The sequence below is a fragment of the Lactuca saligna genome, chromosome 5 (assembly GCF_052625555.1).
Source record: "Lactuca saligna cultivar CGN05327 chromosome 5, ASM5262555v1, whole genome shotgun sequence".
NCBI classification, from domain to species: Eukaryota; Viridiplantae; Streptophyta; class Magnoliopsida; order Asterales; family Asteraceae; genus Lactuca; species Lactuca saligna.
The window spans coordinates 5326820-5345802 of record NC_136421.1 but is presented as its reverse complement, the minus strand read 5'-3'; the positions used below and the strand labels follow the sequence as shown (position 1 = coordinate 5345802).

At 33.2% G+C, this 18983-nt stretch overlaps 1 protein-coding gene and 1 pseudogene across 1 annotated transcript; both read left to right on the top strand.

Moving 5' to 3' along the window:
- Window positions 1-9715: 9715 nt before the first annotated feature.
- LOC144997576 (GDSL esterase/lipase At5g55050-like) lies at window positions 9716-13654 on the top strand. Its single transcript, XM_078957470.1, has 5 exons — window positions 9716-10045; window positions 10142-10287; window positions 12632-12868; window positions 12965-13214; window positions 13300-13654. Exons 1-5 carry the CDS (start codon window positions 9787-9789, stop codon window positions 13518-13520), a joined length of 1113 nt encoding a protein of 370 aa, XP_078813596.1. The 5' UTR covers window positions 9716-9786; the 3' UTR covers window positions 13521-13654.
- Window positions 13655-15694: 2040 nt separating this feature from the next.
- On the top strand, window positions 15695-16322 carry LOC144998237 (GCN5-related N-acetyltransferase 1, chloroplastic pseudogene; annotated as a pseudogene).
- Window positions 16323-18983: the final 2661 nt, after the last annotated feature.

Genomic DNA, 18983 nt, shown 5'->3' with positions numbered 1-18983 from the left:
GATGAACGTCAAAACCACTTTCCTTAATGGGAAGTTGGCTGAGGATTTTTACATGAGTCAGCCATAAGGTTTTGTCAGTGTGAAACACCCTAATAAAGTGTGTAAACTTGAGAAGTCCATTTATGGATTGAAACAAGCATCTCGCAGATGGAAACTTTGTTTCGATGAGAAAGTCAAAGATTTTGGCTTCCTGCAAAGCGAGGATGAGTCTTGTGTATATGTCAAATCCAGTGGGAGTATAGTTAGCTTCCTTCTATTGTATGTCGATGACATACTGCTCATTAGAAATGACATCCCAACCCTACAGGAGGTTAAGTCTTGGCTTAGGAAGTGCTTCGCTATGAAGGACCTCGAAGAGGCTGCCTATATTTTGGGAATAAGGATAGTGAGAAAAAGGAGTAAAAGGCTAATAGGACTTAGTCAGAATACTTACTTTGAAAAGGTACTAAAACATTTTAGTACGGAGAATTCCAAGAAATGGGAGTTAACGATCCAAACCAATGCCAAGATGAGGAAGACTCAAAGTCCGAGTACCGAAGCCGAGATAGAAAAGATGATCCGAGTACCTTACGCTTCCACAGTTGGCTCAATCATGTATGCTATGACTTGTACTCGCCCTGATGTGGCCTTCACTTTGAGCATGGTCAGCAGATATCAAGGGAACCCTGGCAGAGCACATTGGACTGCAATCAAGAATATTCTTACGTACATTCGGAGGACCAGAGAATGGTTTCTTGTCCTCGGTGGGAGTGATGAATTAAGGGTGTGAGGGTATAGTGACGCCAACTTTTAGACCGACCGGGACAACTACCGTTCGCAGTCGGGCTAGGTCTTTACCCTTAATGGAGGAGCAGTGACTTGGAAAAGTTCCAAATAGGAGACCGTAGCTGATTCAATGTGCGAATCAGAGTACATAGCAGCGAGCGAAGTGTCAAAGGAGGGGATATGGTTGAAGAACCTCATCGGAGACCTTGGAGTTGTGCCAGCCATAAAGGATCCTATGGCGATTTTTTGTGATAATGAAGGAGCGATTGCCTTGACCAAGGAACCAAGGGATCATGGTAGATCCCAACATATCGACACGAAATATCACTTTAATAGACATCAGGTAGAAGAGACTCCTCGTAGTGAAGATGGTATCGTCATAGGATAACCCAACAGATCCCCTTATGAAGGGACTGAGTAGTGTTAAGCACTTGCAGCACGCTAGGAGCATTAGGCGGAAGGACGATATTTATTTAGATTAGATAGCTTCAAAACGTGTAATAGGTAATTTGTAATTAACATTTGATGATTAAATAAAGGAGTATTATTTATAACTAAAGTTATTGTCTTGTGTTAATTATTTTTACCTACTGTTTCACTTTGCATGTTTTGAATTCCTAGATAATAAGATTATGCGAACGGTCCACAGTCGTTCATACTTTGGAAGTAGGTATGAATGAAGATTTTCATGAATTGGTTTGTTGACTGTCTAACGTGTGTTAGACATAGAAAAAGTTTGTTGCAACGTTCATGAGTGCTTATGAAATATGATTTGAGCATTCGATTAAACCCATACTTTCTGGTATCACTTCATGGAATTTATCACAAGTGATCGCAAGACGATAATATCATATAGTCTTTAAACCTTGATATATGGTTTATTGTTTGCAAGTTTGTTGTGCGTTGATAATGCGTAAACACATCAGTAACTTGATGTTATAAAAAGCATTGTTGTGTATGATTTGATGAGTGAATAGTAAATAAATATAAGTCAAAGTTTATTTCTTCCTTTTATCCTAAGAGGGTAAAAGCAATATCTAGGCCCCTCGATGATTTGGTTTGAGTTATGTGGCCGGCCCGGTTAGGACTGAATTAATGTGTTTAATTAAGTTCTATGTAAGACGAATCAGAGATTGAGAACCAAACTGTTGGACAATAAGTATGACTATGTTCCATGTATTTGTATGCACGATATCTTGAATGGAGGACTGTACGATCCCTTGTCTAAAGGACGAGTCAGAGTTCGACAGCGCCTTTTGAGAGCTATGATTGCTAATCGGATCCTGAAGTCGTACTTGCATTTATAGTTATTAGACTTATCCAAGTGAGAGACTGTTAGATTACTGTCTAAGTCCATAACTATATTTGGTATGTACTTGACCCGGTTGTAGCATGGTCCTTTTGGGTTGCCTTCACCAAAGCAAATTGAATGCATGATTAATGGAGAGAAACGATATTATAGTTTATGAATATATTATAAGAATAATATATTAAAAGAGAAATCATATTGTTTAATTCATATTGGTCAAGAATTAATTAAGAATTAATTTTGTGGCTAAAAGATATTAATTAAACAAAGGGGACTGGTATTGCCAATTATAAGATAATTGGATTTGGGTTATAGTTCCTTATGGATATAAGGGGGACGAAAATTAGAGTGGAAGCCCATTATGATTCCTTCTATGGCCTTATTTCTAAGAGTTCTAAAGCCGAATTTGGAGCCTCCATTCCCTCTCTTTAAGATCATCTTCTTGCCTTGGTGTTTGTAAGCCATTAGAGATTTTGTATGCTAGATCTAGGGTTTGTAAGCTTTGGATAATTTGCATGTACAATAGAGAAACTTAGATCCAAAGCTTTAGGATTTTGCATGTGCACCATAGGATTGTTGTATTGCTCAAATCCCATCAATAAGGCCCAAGGAGGAGTTTTCGGTCCAATAGGGTGTTAGGCCAAGAATTCTTGGGCCAAGGCCCAAAATTGATTGGGCTTAGCTATTGGATTGAGTTTTGGGTTTGCATGAGGTTATTTCAACTTGATTTACAATATATTCACGTTATGTATTCAAATAACATTGTAGTTTGAATTTCACTAATTTGATGTTACAAGTTTACATAGAGGAAATTTTGTATCTCAACCCCAAACTTGACAGTTGTGATAGTTGGGTTGATGAAGATGAGTTTGATCATGCAAGACCTGAACTTTCTCCTCTACCAAGCTTGAAGATCAGAATTTGAAGTTGAGGATGCTATTACTCTTCGGGCTTTTTTTTGGCGATCATAACTTACAAGTTGTAATTTAGTCGATGTAATCAAAACCATTGGTTACATTAATGTATTAAGGCCTTTGCTTTATTTTGTGGGAATTTACAATTATGTTGATGGTTTGTGGGAACTAAAAACGATTATATCGATGTATTTAGTGCGTAATACAATTATTGTGCAAGAAAAAGGGTTAACTGATCAAAATGTAACACATGCTTATTCTATTGGTATGAATTTAAACCAAAACCATCAATTGGTGACAATTATATCCAGTTAAATGTAGAAATTGGTATGAGCTTAAATGCCAAAAATGAACAATAAATGCAACAATCTAACCAACTTTAGAAACAACCATCATATCTAATTACCATAGGGTTATACCCTAACAAAAGATACAAGTTCCAAAAGATGCAAGGTAATTATAGTAATTGTTAACAGTTAAAACTAAGACATTAAGCAACAAAAGATGAAAGTTCCAAAAGCTAATACATTAAACAACATACATACTAGAAAATACTTCTTCAAACAACATTCTTTCCTTTCTTTCCAGCACCAACTTCTTTTTTCCCAACACCATTATCTTTCTTCCTATCACCATCTGATTTCCTCCTTTCCTAGCACCATTTGCTTTCTTCCTATCACCATTTGCTTTCTTCCCTGCACCATCTGCCTTCCCTTTCCTGCTTGGTCCACCATTACATGCACTTCCACTAGCAGTCTGAACTTTTCAGCTTCTTGCATTATGAATAATATTTTTGCATTTCTAACATGTCATATATTTGTTTTTCCTTGAAGCACTATTCCCATTCACCAGATCTTCCACATCAAACTTCTTTCGTTTCTTTTTTGGTCTTCCAATAAGGACATGATGTTTAAGAGGAAGCAATGTGGTTAGGTAAGGATATTTTCCCCACATTCTTCTTCCATTGATAGGTTCAATATTGAAGGAATACATTTCCTTCCATATTTTTAGCCGGTAAGTAGGATGAACCCATGATTCAAGCAACCCCACATATTTGTTATTTTTTTCCCATATCCTATATTGCAACTAGTGCATGCTTACATGGGATGCCAGTGAGTTCCCATTTCCTACAAGAACATGTATGTTGAACCATGTCAACAACACACTATTCGGTCCATGGTCCAATGACTTGGTATTCATCCCCTCAAAAAACACCATTACATTGTGATGCCTCATTTTTTATTTTTTCCAATACAGTTGTTGCAGTTGGATTCAAAGGTCCATATGCCTTATTAATTACCTTTTGCACTAGGACTATCCTTACCATTAGGTACTCTCTAATGAATTCTAGGCAAGTGATGATTGGTTGTTCACGTTCTTTTTGAAGTTGACTATTAATAGACTCACACAAATTCTTTAGAAGACCATCACAATATACCCTCCCTGCATTACAATTGAAGTTTAAGCTAACATATTTTAGTAACTAACAAAAATAAAGGTACATTAACTAAAAAGGATACAAACCTGTGAAGTGTGACCTAGCCCAGTGCTGAGGTGGAATATATTTAACCCATTCATAACAATCATTATTCAATTTATTGAGCTTTTCCATTGCATGGTGAAAATCTTGCACAGTTGTACACTTCCATAACATATCATGATCAAAACCTTGTGCTTCAAATTGAGGCTCATATGGGGGTTTTCCACAGTGATCAACTTCTGGTATGGTTGAACCACTATAATCCCTTATTCTTTATGTCTTCAATTCTAAAACATGCATAGGGTTCAATAATTTCCTCAATCCTAACTTACTAGGGTTAGGGGACATTAAAATGTATTCAAAATTTTCTTACCATGCTCTGTATAAACTTCAATAAGGTTATGTTTCTCCACATATGTCCTCAAGTGGTTAATATCACTATCACAAGCCAAAGCAAACAAACCAGTGTACAAATCTGATAATGGTCTTTTGAAATGATAATACAACGACTTACCTTCCTCCACGCAGCCAAGGATGTCTGTCATTTCGTCAATATCATGAACAGAGAACTCGGCAATGTCCACTAAATCAACATACTTTTCTTTTCCCTTTATGTATCTCCTTTCAGGAAACTTTGTAAAAACTCCATTATAAAACAGTTTAATCGAGAATATTGACGGATTACTACCTGCGAAGAAGGAGAATGAAGCTTAGGTTTTTGAGAATTTGTGCTTTAGATGAGAGTATTAAACACAAAAAAACTTATTGTAAACTCGTCCAACGTCTATTTCCGCCATGTCTGCTCGAACCCTCCACCCCACCATTGTTTCCATTAGGAAAGCTTGATTGAAATTGAGTAGGTTAGGGTTTTCTACGTGATTTAGTTGAGAGAAGTGGTATGTGTAACGTAAACGAGAAAGATGATCGGGAAGATATAAGAAACGTTTTCCATATCCATTTACACGTCATGTGTAAAAGGATGAATGTACCCTTAGTGTGACAGGTACGTGATATATTTAACGGAGAAGAGTGAGAGAAAATGTCAATAAGGATCAGGCGTGTAATAAAATGAAACCTTGAGGATGGTACGAGTGCAAAAAAAAGTTAAGGACTAAACGCGCAATTTTACCTAAACCATAGGGACCATTTCAGTAGTTTACTCATTATAAAAATATAATAAATAATAGCAATGATTTTGAACTTCCAAAATTTAATAGAATACCATGTTTTTAAGTTGTTAGTATAACGTTTTTGAGATGTTATAATATTTTTATTTTAAACATGTAAATTTATGCTACAAATAATTATTTTTATCTATAAATAGCTTATTTTAGCCCAAAAAAACTCCTTTTAGCCCAAAGAACACCTTCGTTCGCCCAAAAAAAATTAACCCAAACGGGGGCGGGGAAACGGGGACGGGGGTAATCCAGGGATTCAGGGCGGTGGCGGGGGGTGAGGAAGCTATAGATTTCAGGGACTGAGGCAGGGAAACTGGGAAATTTCGGAGGTAGACCCGTTGTCCCTGTTGACATTCCTAAGGTTCAAAATGAAAGATTAAGTGATATTTATGCTGACTTTTTGCAATAATACAAATCAGAATGTTAATGACACCTCATGGACAAAAATGATATCTCACAAATTAAAAATTAAAAGTTTGACTCCTCCATACTCAATATTCGATCTTCAATGCATTTTTAATATTATATTAGATAAGAAATGCTTTTGTTTTAGTTTAAGCGATTGTTACATGCATAACTTATATACAGACAGATAGACACAAACAATTGTATATTAACTAATATATAATCACTATTTTAAAGATGCATCATTCATATTTACTTATAGATTAAAAAACACACGATGGTATATAGTCTATTTATATGTTGAGAAAAAAACCCAACTGCTAAATAGTTTATTATACTTAACCTCTCACCGGAACATTCTTTTCAATCGTGCTCTTGTTCATTTTATTTAATTATCTAGTGGCGTAAAATTAATAAGTGATTAATTCAGTCAAAATAACTGTAGTAGAGTGGATAAACATATTGAAATTATTTGTGATAAAAATATCGTGTCGTGTCATGTAACATTAAAGGGGTTGTAAGAATTTGATGTTAACTCAGCATGTTTAATTATCGTGTCGTGTCAACTCATTTATTTAAGTATCGGATTAATAGGTTAGAGTTTTGACTATATAATGTGCTGTGTCACATATATTGGGTTGAAACAATAAACATAACAAATAAAAGAAATTAGGGAGGTGCAAAGAAAAAAGTGGAAAAAAAAAAAAAAAAAAAAAAAAAAAAAAAAAAAAAAAACCCTCAGAAATAATAGGATCTGGGATGGGGAGGGGCAAGGTTGTGCAGAGGAGGGAGTGGTCCACTCATTTTATGAAATTTTGATCTAGCAGCTAAATTGTTTTATATTTGGTTTTGGATTTTGGTCTATCCAATTTATATAACAAATTAAAATAAAACTGTATATAAATAATTAAGTCATTTTTTAGTTGAAAATTTCAGCCAAGAATTGATCCATTTAACTATTGTGTCGATTTTAACTTTTTAATTAAATGAGTTTAAATCTCTTACCTCAAACCCACTATTTCGTTTTGGGTTAGCATATCGTGTTATTGTTTGCCACATGTAATTAAAAGTAATATAATTATAGAATAAATGAGTAATTATAATTATTCTAAGGGGTCAAAATATTTTTTTATAAAAGTATCTTGATTTAAAACCATGGTATCCATGACTTGGGGCTTGCTGAGAATACGTCTATGTAGAGTTTTTTTAAGCTAGGATTTAGGGTCCTTAATTTTTTAAAGTCCAAATATTTAGTCCTTTAAAATATCCAATCTGATAACCACAAAATAAATCAAGCGGACGAATAAATAAACTATCAATTACTTCTTTCGATTAGAATATAATTGTGCGATTGAGCTATCTAGTCCTAAACATCATAGTTCTTGACAGTGAATGATAGGTTTTAGTAACAAGTTTGTTATATTAGATGTTATAAGAATCATATCGCACTTTTTATCAAATTATTGTTGATTTAAAACAAGAAAAACCCATTATCCCGTACTAAAATTTTCCATGAAGAAAACATTAAGAGTGAACTTGTATGTGAATATAATTAAGGAGTATAGTAAAGGCTAAAGGGACCCAAAATATTGGTTCGCTTAGAGCCCACAAAATGGTTGAGCCGTCCTTGTATACATATTAATGGTTCCATTAAAGGATAACATATTAAAAGTACAATGTTATAAAGTGTTCCATATAAAAATAAAAACCTCTTACCAATTCAATAAAGGTCTAAACTATTCAACATCACCATTCTCCAATGATGATTCAACAAGTAACTTCTTCCCCAATTGCCCTCATAACTTACATTTATTTTCTTTCTTTTTTTCTTCACAATGTCCCTTCCTCCAAAATTGTGACAGACGCCACGAAATTCTCCATTGCCACCTTATTATTCATTTCCCTACTACTAGCCCCAACCTCCTCCTTCCACACAAATATTAGCACTTCCCATCACACTGGTGTGTCGAATTGTACACTTCACAACCCACAATAGAAACATGAATCCAAGGGTTTGTGTTGTTGTAAAGTGGAGGTCTTACGATTCGCTAATTGCATCCCCAAAAACGACATAATTGTTCTCCGAACACCTTGAGGATTCATCTCATAAAGTCAAACACGAGCAACTCCTATGAAAGATTTTTTTATTTAGGGTTGTAATTAATCTAAAAAAATTATCTATGAGAAGTTTTTTTGATACAGAGCAAACTTGACTTGAAAACTCAAATAGCTCAAAACAATCTGCAAAAACTGTTTACTAATACAATTTGCTTTGAGTTTAACCTAAAAATATTGATATGAATATAAGGCTCATAAAGCTTGATAATAACTAGAGTCGAGTGCCTATAAAATTGAGGTTAAATCGTTATATGTTTTGGGCTCAAAACAATCTAACTTGCTTATAGTAATTATGAATTTATGATAGGTTGTGAAGTTATATTCTATCTAAATTTATGTATGTTTTCATGGATTTAAAAGGATTTTTGTTTATTTTGGATGTTGTATGATATTTGTAGTTTTTATAATTAATAGATTCAAATATCTTTTCAAACAAAATTATTTTCATTTAGAAAAGAATAATATAAAACATTAAAATTGTTATTTTCATCACTTGATACAACTGACAAAAAGTTATATTTTCATTGAGAAGCCTAATCATTTTTGTCTCTTAGGTTGTGTTTGGTACGCTACAGTTAGCTAATAAGTTAGCTTATTTTTCAAGCTTTTTTATGTTTTCGTGTTTAGTAAATCAAAAAGTAGCTTATAAGCTAGCTTTTTGAAAAGCTACTTATACTAGCTTTTTAGAAGCTTTTTTAAAAAATTTCAAAAACACTTCTTAATTAATTATAGAAACACATACTCTTACATGTCCTTTTATGTAATTTTAAATATTTCAACTATTTTTATCAAACATTATTTTTAGAGTAAATTACTGAAATAGTCCCTGTGGTTTGGTCAAAATTGCACGTTTGGTCCCTAACTTTTTTTTGCACTCGGATCGTCCCTGTGGTTTGATTTTGTTGCGTTTTCCGTCCCTATGGTTTGGTAAAAATTGCATGTTTGGTCCCTAATTTTATGTATGTAAGGGACGAAAAATGCAACAAAATCAAACCACAGGGACGAAAAACACAACAAAATCAAACCGTAGGGACGATCCGAGTGCAAAAAAAAAGTTAGGGATCAAACGTGAAATTTTGACCAAACCACAGGGACGATTCCAGTAATTTACTCTATTTTTTATCAACTAATTTTTCAGCTATCAGTTAACTTTTTATTTAACAGTTAGCTTTTCAGCCATCAACTAGTTTTTCAAATAACAACTAGTTTTTCAGCTAGTCCGCCAAACATAACCTTATTAATGGATTTATTTAGTCTTTTTGTAATTTAGTTAAATTTGAATGAAAATTTATGTAATTGCTTTATGATTATAAAATATAAAGTATGATTATGTAAAATAATGTAAGTAAGTTAATATTTTTATTTAAGAATTTTAGCAAAAACCTGACCACGTGGACCATTAAATAGGATTTACTGTACAATCCCACAAAGCACGCAACACGTTATTCGTACAACTCAAACATCAGAAATGAGAATGGTAACTTGGATTGATTTTTTTTTTCCGTTTGTTCACACTCCTATTTTGGCTCCATTTCACCTCTTTTTAAACCCGATCACCCACATCATTCTTTCAGCATCCATTAACACACATACCTTCAACCAAAACACAAACCAGTCATGGCTGCTTCCATTAATAGAAGTCCATTTAACTTCATTAGTTTGTTGTTATGGTGTGGTTTGGTGTTCGGATCTGGTGGTTTGTGTGAATCGGTTCCAGGAGTTTACATATTCGGAGACTCATTGGTGGACGTCGGAAACAACAATTACCTGTCTCTCTCACTTGCCAAGGCTGATTTTCCTCATAACGGTGTCGATTTTCCTACCGGAAAAGCCACCGGTCGGTTCAGTAACGGGAAAAACGCCGCTGACTTTTTAGGTGCGTTGATTCTTTGTTGACGATTTTATATATATAGCATACTACTACTCCCTCCATGCAGTTTGTTTCTAAATTCTAAAATTTGGATTTTTGCAGCTGAAAAGGTCGGACTACCTTTTGCACCACCGTATCTGTCACTGGTGTCGAAATCAAAAAAGCTGAGCAGTTCCAATTCCACGGTTACCGGAATCAGTTTTGCATCTGGAGGTGCCGGCATCTTCAATGGAACAGATGAACTCTTTGTAAGCTTAATCATTCATATATACTACATGCTTCTCAAAATTCAAAACTCGATCGAAACATGATAAAATTCATTCATAAAATTATACAAACGCTGGTTTTTTGTTATTTTATATATATATATATATATATATATAATCAGAATATAAATTAACAAAACTTAAAAATAAATTAATCTGGAAACTACATCAAAACTTAGATCATGAAAGTGTATGGTGTAGAAAGGATTAGTGTGTATATGTGGGGTGGATACTTGTCATCACTTGATAGCTAAGTTTGGTCTTATAGCTTCCAAATAAAAGGAGACCATTAATGAAGGCGCTTCAATGAAAATGCGTAGTAAATGTGAACCTAAATGTGTCATTTTCGATAAAATATCAAAATCGACAAAAATAGTTATAATAATCTAGAGTGTTTGTATGAACTTGGTGAATGATCATGAAAGCTAAATGTTTGGTACTCCTTTAATGATACAATAAGTTACACTTAAAAGAGTTATGAGTTTAATCATTTTTTTCGAAAACATATTTTCAGATGTATGTCATATATCTATAATCAGATAACTAACCCAGTTGCTTATTAATTAATATATATTGTAAGTAATCGGAGATCTTAATCATTTGATAAGTTATAGTGTAAACCATTAGACGCTAATTGTGAAAATACATCCCCTAAACAATATCTATGGTAAGCTATGTTTATTTTATGTATAATTCTCTTTGAATTGTGAAAATACATCCCCTAAACTGTTATATAAAATGACTTTTAACCCTTTGAATTATTTGAAGAGAGCGTTGTTTAATAGCAGTGAACAATACATGTTAACCGACTTTATTAAATAGTGATATAATAACTGTTTAAAGCTAATCAATTTACACTTTCAAATGATAAAATACAATATATTTTAGAATAAAAGCATATTATGTATTAATGGCTTAATGCTTATCGTATAAATAAAGTGTCATAAGTTAGTGGGTAAGTGATAACAATTAATACACTTATCGTAATAAAACTAGAAAATCGTGTTTTTATTTAAAAAAAATAAACAAGATTTGCACGTAATGATCATAATTTCCCCGTATATATCAATCATTAATAAACATGTTTATTTAGATAAATAAAAAAATAATGTCAACTAAATATTTTCATCATTGGATTGTCTAGAATGGAAAATTCAAAATTTATGATCATGTATTATATTTTATCATAGCGAAAAACCTCAAACATGCTTAAAAGAACAGTTTTTTTTATTGTCTACAATCGAAGATCCAAAGTGTATTTTGAACCTTGTATAGTTGTATTCTACTCATTATTTATATATAAAATATATGTTTTAAACATAGTACAAATTACATATGTAAATCATAATGTAAGTGATCATTTATCCATTTTAAACTAATTGAACCATAAAAAGCTGCAAAAAGAAAGATAAAAAGCGTTGAGGGGACATTTTGGTGAAAGCCAGAAAGGCCCGAACCACTAACTCACTAGATCAAGATTTCCAATTCGTCCTTTGACCTTTTTGCATGGGAATCACATTCTCTTTTGAAAGTGTATATTTGTTCCGCGTAAAATGATAATAACATATTAGTTTAAATTATTTGTGAAGAATGCATATTTGATCTCATTAACTTTTTTTCTCTTCATTCTGAAATATTAATAAGATTTATTGTTATTAAATATATATAAAATCAAGTCTTTAATAATTTGTAAAGATAAAATAAGAGAAATTAAATATTTTTTTTGTTTTTTCTTTCTATCTATCTTCCTATCATCTTTAGATAATGACAAATATAATAAAATTTTATTAATTTTATTAAATAATAAATCACAATCTTAAGTGAACAGCAAAAAAAAAAATAGAAAAAGTAAGAAGACATTTGATTTCTCGTAAAATAAATATGTCATTTAATTTTGATTTATCCATCAAGATCAATAATTTAAAATAGACAAAAAGAATAAACTTAATTTCTTTTAGCAAAAACAAAGATATTTTATTTATTTTAAGTAAAACGCGAGCGTATTATTACATCTATTTCATATATCAAGAGAACCTACTAAATTATTATATTGATTATTAACAAATATATGTTACTATTTTAGTTAAAACAGTGGAGAAACATTGAAACAAAAACATAATGGACGTGCATCTCACGTGTAATTGGAATCCGGGAAGGATTTTTCTTCGTACCAAAAGCTTCATTTTAACAAACTTTATCGACCGTCTAAAAATTAACAAAATAATGCGGTGAACGTGGATCGAACAAGATCTTCAGTCTGACGCTCTCCCAACTGAGCTATCCCCGCATGTATTATTACGCTAATATAATTTTATTCAATACACAGAAACAATCAATTCCATTAACGAAGCAAGTGGGCTACTACTCTCTGGTCCATGACCAACTGGTAGAACAAATGGGCTCAAATGGTGCAGAAGCCCACTTATCCAAATCCCTATTTCTGATTGTCATTGGAAGCAATGATCTCTTCGGCTACTTCAACAAAGACTCCAAAGTATCTAAGCAATACACCCCACAACAATATATTGATCTCATGGCCTCGACTCTCAAAGGACTCATCAAGGTAACCTATAAACACAATGGTTAAAAAACGACTTTTTTTTTTTTTTTTGGATAGTGATGTTAAGAATAAGAGTTAATTGAATTGATTTGGGTACAGAATATGTACACATTGGGAGCACGTAAATTTGTGGTAAGTGGAGTCGGAGTGATTGGTTGTTGTCCTGCACAAAGGAAACAAAACACCACCGGTGATTGCAAAATGGAAGCAAACTATTGGTCAATGAAGTATAACGAAGGTCTCAAGGCTTTGCTTCGGGGATTGAAGTCAGAATCATCAGATATCAGCTACTCTTATTTTGATACATACGCTGCCATGAGTGGCCTCATTCAACATCCTCAAACTTATGGTACTAATTTAATTTAATTGCCTTTACGATTTCTCAAAATAACCTTCAATATAAATATATAATTTTTTATTTTGTCACATTTTAGGAATCACGGAGATAAAAGAAGCTTGTTGTGGACTTGGCAACTTAAAAGCTGACATCCCTTGCATTCCAATTTCAACTTATTGCTCAAATCGGAAAAACCATCTTTTTTGGGATCTCTATCATCCTACGGAAACTGCATCTAATATCTTTGCGAACATTATCTATAGTGGATCACAACAATTTACGACTCCAATGAATGTGGAACAACTCATTAATGTGTAAAAATGAATATGAACAAACAAACATACATTTATTGTTGAGTGTTTGTTAAGAGCGTTGAGAAAGAAGTATATGAATATATGTCAAATCAAATGTTTTTCTAAAGTTTATTATGAAATTATTAGTTGATTTCGTTATTATAGTTCATTATGGCATGGTTAAATTGTTCGATTGGTTACGCCTCGTTCGTTCCCGAGTTTAACAAAAGAAAAGAAGAGAAGAGAAAAGAAAGTCATGAGAGAAAAGAAGAGAAAGGAAAGGAAAATAAAATTTTCTTTTGTGTTCCTGAGTTTGAGAGAAGTGGAAGGAAAATGAATCATTTTGTTCTTTCTTTCCAAATCCTCCCAAATCGGAAGGAAAATGATCCTCTTATTTCCCTCCACTTCCCTCCTTTAATGAAACTCGGGAACACCAATTTTTTTTATTTTCTTCTCATTTCCACCGTTTCTTTTTCTTTCTCTCGTTAAGTTGAACTCGGGAGCGAGGTGTTAGTTTAGTGCTATAATGGAAAACTAGGTGTAAGACTCATGTATTATATGAGTTTAATTAAAAAAAACAAATATAAAATTTTAACTATTTGAAAAGTTTGAATTTATAAGAAAAATGAGAAAATTTTGAATTATTAAAATTAATGAGACTTTAATGTATTGAATACGTTATATATATAAATTCTTTCTAATAAATATTTTACGTATATATTACCTTACACATTAAATGTAGAATTTTAATTTAATAAAATGAAAAATACAATAAAATGACAAGTGGAAAATAGAAAATTTAAAAAATCTAGAAAATGTCATGTGTCCAAATAAATAAGAAGATGACAAGTGGTAAAAAAAACCTTCATTTATTAAGGAGAATGGAATATATGTCGGAATCAAATGTTATTTTTCTTGAAGTTTATTATGAAATTTTACATGATTGAATTAATGTTATTAATTATGGATATTAAAATTTTTCAACCGGTTTTGTAATTGTAATTATGCAATGTATGGATCTTTACTCTAATAAATAAAGGGTTTTTTTTTTGTCCCTTGTCAAATTTTCAAGATTTTTGCCACATGTAATTTTGTGGGAGTTTTAGAATTATTATTTCCCACTTGTCATTTTTTAGGAATTTTCATTTTTTAAAATAAAATTCCATAAAATTCTAATGAATTTTATAAAGAAATAGCATCATTCTATTAATTTGATAATAAAGTCTCATAAATGCTCTAAATATATTTGATTTCTTTTATAAATGTTCCAAAAGATTACATTATTTTTGTAAAAGTGTTATTTTATAAAATATTTAATGTTTAAATATTGATATTAAATTTTTATTATTGAAATACTCGTATAGTACATATATCTCACACATAGTAATGGAATATACGTGATCTTAATTTCTTGTGTGAAAAGGTAACCCATAATATGTTTGAGTAAAGTGTTTGCATGACAATGAAATATTTTGTTATATTGGCAAATTACACAAAAATCATTGAGTTTATATGAAAATTATGGTATCATTTAAAACAAAAAACTAAAATATAATAATTTTTGTATTAATTTATCAAAATGTTGTGGTTTTTATGTAATTTGATGTTTTATATATATATATATATATATATATATATATATATATATATATATATATATATATATATATATATATATATATGAAAATGATCAAATGAACATCAAAAAGATTGAGAACGTGAGAACGCTTACAAACCAATCATTTTATAAGACAAATTAATACTTTTGTATTTATATTAAATTTTAAAATATTAATATTAAATCCTAATCTCCTAAAATCTAGCCATCATAATGTTTACCTAAAAAGGCAAAAAAAAAAAATAATAATAATAACAATTGATGTTTTTTTCTTTTTAAGTTATTTTATTAGTTTTTTTTTCAACAAAAAAAACAAAGTTATTTACTTAAAAAAGTAAACTACAATTACAATCATAAATCAATATATTTTTATTTACAAATAAAAACCTTACGAAATCCAGAATTCGTCATATTCTCACAAAATGAAAACTTTAATCACAAATGACTACATTTTTATTCACAAATGAGTATAGCTTTAATCACAGATAAATATAGATTTAATCATAAATGATTAAACTACATCTAAAAAATAGTGAACATTCTCATCTATTCACCAAAAAGAGAAACAACTCTAATCATTAATGAATACAATTCCATCACAAATGAATGAATTTAGCTATAATTATATCAATACAAAACAACCATCATATGAGTTTAGTTATAATCTTCAGGGGAACTTCTCCCTTCCATTCCGATCACCCCTCCAACCTCTTATCACCCACCACCCTCGCAAATTATCCTTCGCGGCGGTTTCATCGTCCTCCGGGTATGCTATCTCCGACCAAGAACTGGAATCGCGGGGTTTCATCTTCTGCCGCACAATCAACGACCTGAACCTCGACCACTTAAACTCTGTTTTCGTCGTCGTTGGTTTCCCAAAACGTGACACCAACAAGATAAAAGTGGCGCTGGAGCATACAGATTCGTTGTTGTGGGTGGAGTATGAGAAGATGAAGAGACCGGTGATGTTTGTTAGGGCCACCGACGACGACATATTCAATGCTATTATTTGGGATATGGTGGTGGATCCGAATTTTTAGGGGATTGGGTTGGGGAAGGCGGTGATTGAGAGAGTGGTGGTGGAGCTGCTTCAAAAGGGAATCACTAACATTGCTATGAGTTTTGGGATTCTATAGACCTCTCGGGTTTATTTCGGATCCATATGGGATAAGAGGGATGGTGTATTTAAGAAAGAATAAGAGAAAATAGTTGTATAGATTTGGGTTCCATGGTGTTCGGTTGTAAGGAAGGTGATCACAGTGATGTACAATCGCTTGAAGATGACTTTGTTGCTTGACTTGATGAATTAGGTAGAAGATGATGAAGGCTGTAGAATGCATTCTCCCTTTGCGTTGGCGGCTAGGTTAAAGAAACAAAGAGGGAAAACGTATACACAGGGGAGAGAGAAATGTGAAACAAGTGGGTCAGATACATGATATTTAGGGATCAATTAAATATAAATTACTAATTTACCTTATAAATTGTTGGTAAAGAACTGTTCTCACGTTCTCAACCTTTTTGGTGCTCTCATTTGATCCTAATCCTATATATATATACAACCAAATAAAACGACAACCATGGACACAAGATGGTAGGGTTTCATATGAACTAGTAGCCCAATCATAATTCGACATATGATTTTTTTTGTTCTAAAACTAAAAGATATTAGTGTAAACTATACTTGTGGGTTTAGGGCATCAATGCCCGCCCACTAGATTGTGTTATGTAGGATGCTAGCTGTCTTTTTGACACTTGAATGTATGTTTGGGTTAAAACACACCCTAGGGCTGGTCCCGCTATTGTACGATCATCATTATATGATGGGTTGGAATATACCCCAGGACTGGGCCTACTGATGTGTATTGGGTTGAAATATACCCTAGGGGTGGCCCCAAGACTAGGCACACTGATATGTATTGGGTTGAAACATACCCTAGGGCTAGGCCTACTGGTCTGTATGGTATGTAGTATTTTGAGGAACTCACTAAGTTTTGTACTTACGGTATTGTGGTTTAAGATTTCCAGGTACTTTCAATTCAAAACGGAAGGGCCTGAAATGATCACATAACACCCCTCCTTGATTTTTATTCTGCATTGACATTTGATGTTTACTTTGAGCGAGAAATATGTGACAACCCAAATTTTATTGCCTTGTAAAGCCCAGCCAGTCAACTCAATTAGGTGTCAGACTTGCTTCTGCTATCAATTAACCTTGTTTAGAGTCTGTTTAAAGGTTCAAAGCTCAGTACATTCAAAGCATTGGGTATAGGATCGATTCGCGTAAGTTCTACGCATAAAAATCAATCCATACACTCCATGTGAGGGAGTGTACGGTCGTACACATGAGTGTGCGGCCGTACACATGTGTGTGCGGCCGTACACCCATGTTGGTCCGTACAACCCCTCCCTAAGTATGATATCCTTCCATTTCCAAGTCATTCCCTCAGTTTCCAGGTCAAGAACATAGAGTCTTCTCTCAACTATCATCACATTTTTCATCTTGATCTTCAAAAGTGGTAAGTGATTCTTCCATCTTTCTTAATATCCTTCCTAGTCTTCTAATCATCTCTTGATTCATCCATGAACACATCTATTTTGACTAGATCTTCAAATCTTCATCCATCTCACTAAGAACACACACTTGTTCTTGGTGATTGTGAACCCTTTTGAGCCTTCATATCGTAAGTAATCATTCCCTACACTTGGTACATGTTATAATACTAGGTTAACACCTTGAAAATGCCCAGAACTCATGGACATAAGGTGTGTACGTCCATACACCCATGTGTGGCCGTACACCCTTCAAAAACACCCCTAAAGGGACTTCAAAATGCATTCCTAGCTTCAACACTTGAAGAGAAATTGTCCCACAAGCATTTCTACCTTTGGAAAAAACTATCATGCACTCATTACCATGAGTGTGCGGCCACACACTACCAGGCCGCACACTCTTCATATTGGTCGTACACTCCCTTTTAGTGAATCACATGTGATTCCAACACTTGGTCAAAGTATTTCCTAGTCCCGTAAGATGTTTCCTTGCATTTGGTTTCTTCTAAACACTCTATTTATGTCATTATATGCCATTATATATCATTTAGGACTCGTTAAGTCTCGGGGATTCATTCATGGAGCTTCTCATCCTTACGCACATATTTGTTTGAATCACCTACTGTAACATCCCAAAAATACGAGCCAAAAATTTCGTTTTTAAAACGTGTACTTAGTAAAACATTTAGGAATAAATCATTCAACAATCATTTCATTTCACAAAAGATGTTGCACATTGGAAAAACATTGTCATGATCATAAAAGTATCAGAGTACAATTTCCCAGAAAGATATCATAATGCGGAATACAAGCAGGTGTGTGATGTACTGCTACCGCACCAGCTCCTTCCCCTTCGAAGAAGAGGTACCTGAAACCAAAACTGAAAACTGTAAGCACGAAGCTTAGTGAGTTCCCCCAACGTACCACATACCATACAATCACATAACATACATATATCATCAGGCATATCAGGGTGCCTGACCTACCCCTTCGGTCCTCTCGATCGGATACTGTCTAGTATAACTGGGAGCTTGCCTCTCCTTCGGTCCTCTCGACCGGATACTGACTAGCATATCTGGGTGTTGATCTCCCCTTCGGTCATCTTGACCGGATACTGGCTAGCATATCTGGGAGCTGGCCTCCCCTTCGGTCCTCTCGATCGGATACTGGGGACTATTTCACCCCTACTACTACCACATAACACATATATCACATACTCTATCTAGCATGGTTGGGCATGACCGCCCCTTCGGCCCTATCGACCGGTATACTTGGGACTATCTCCCCTTACTGTCATTAGCACATATCATCATATCTTAC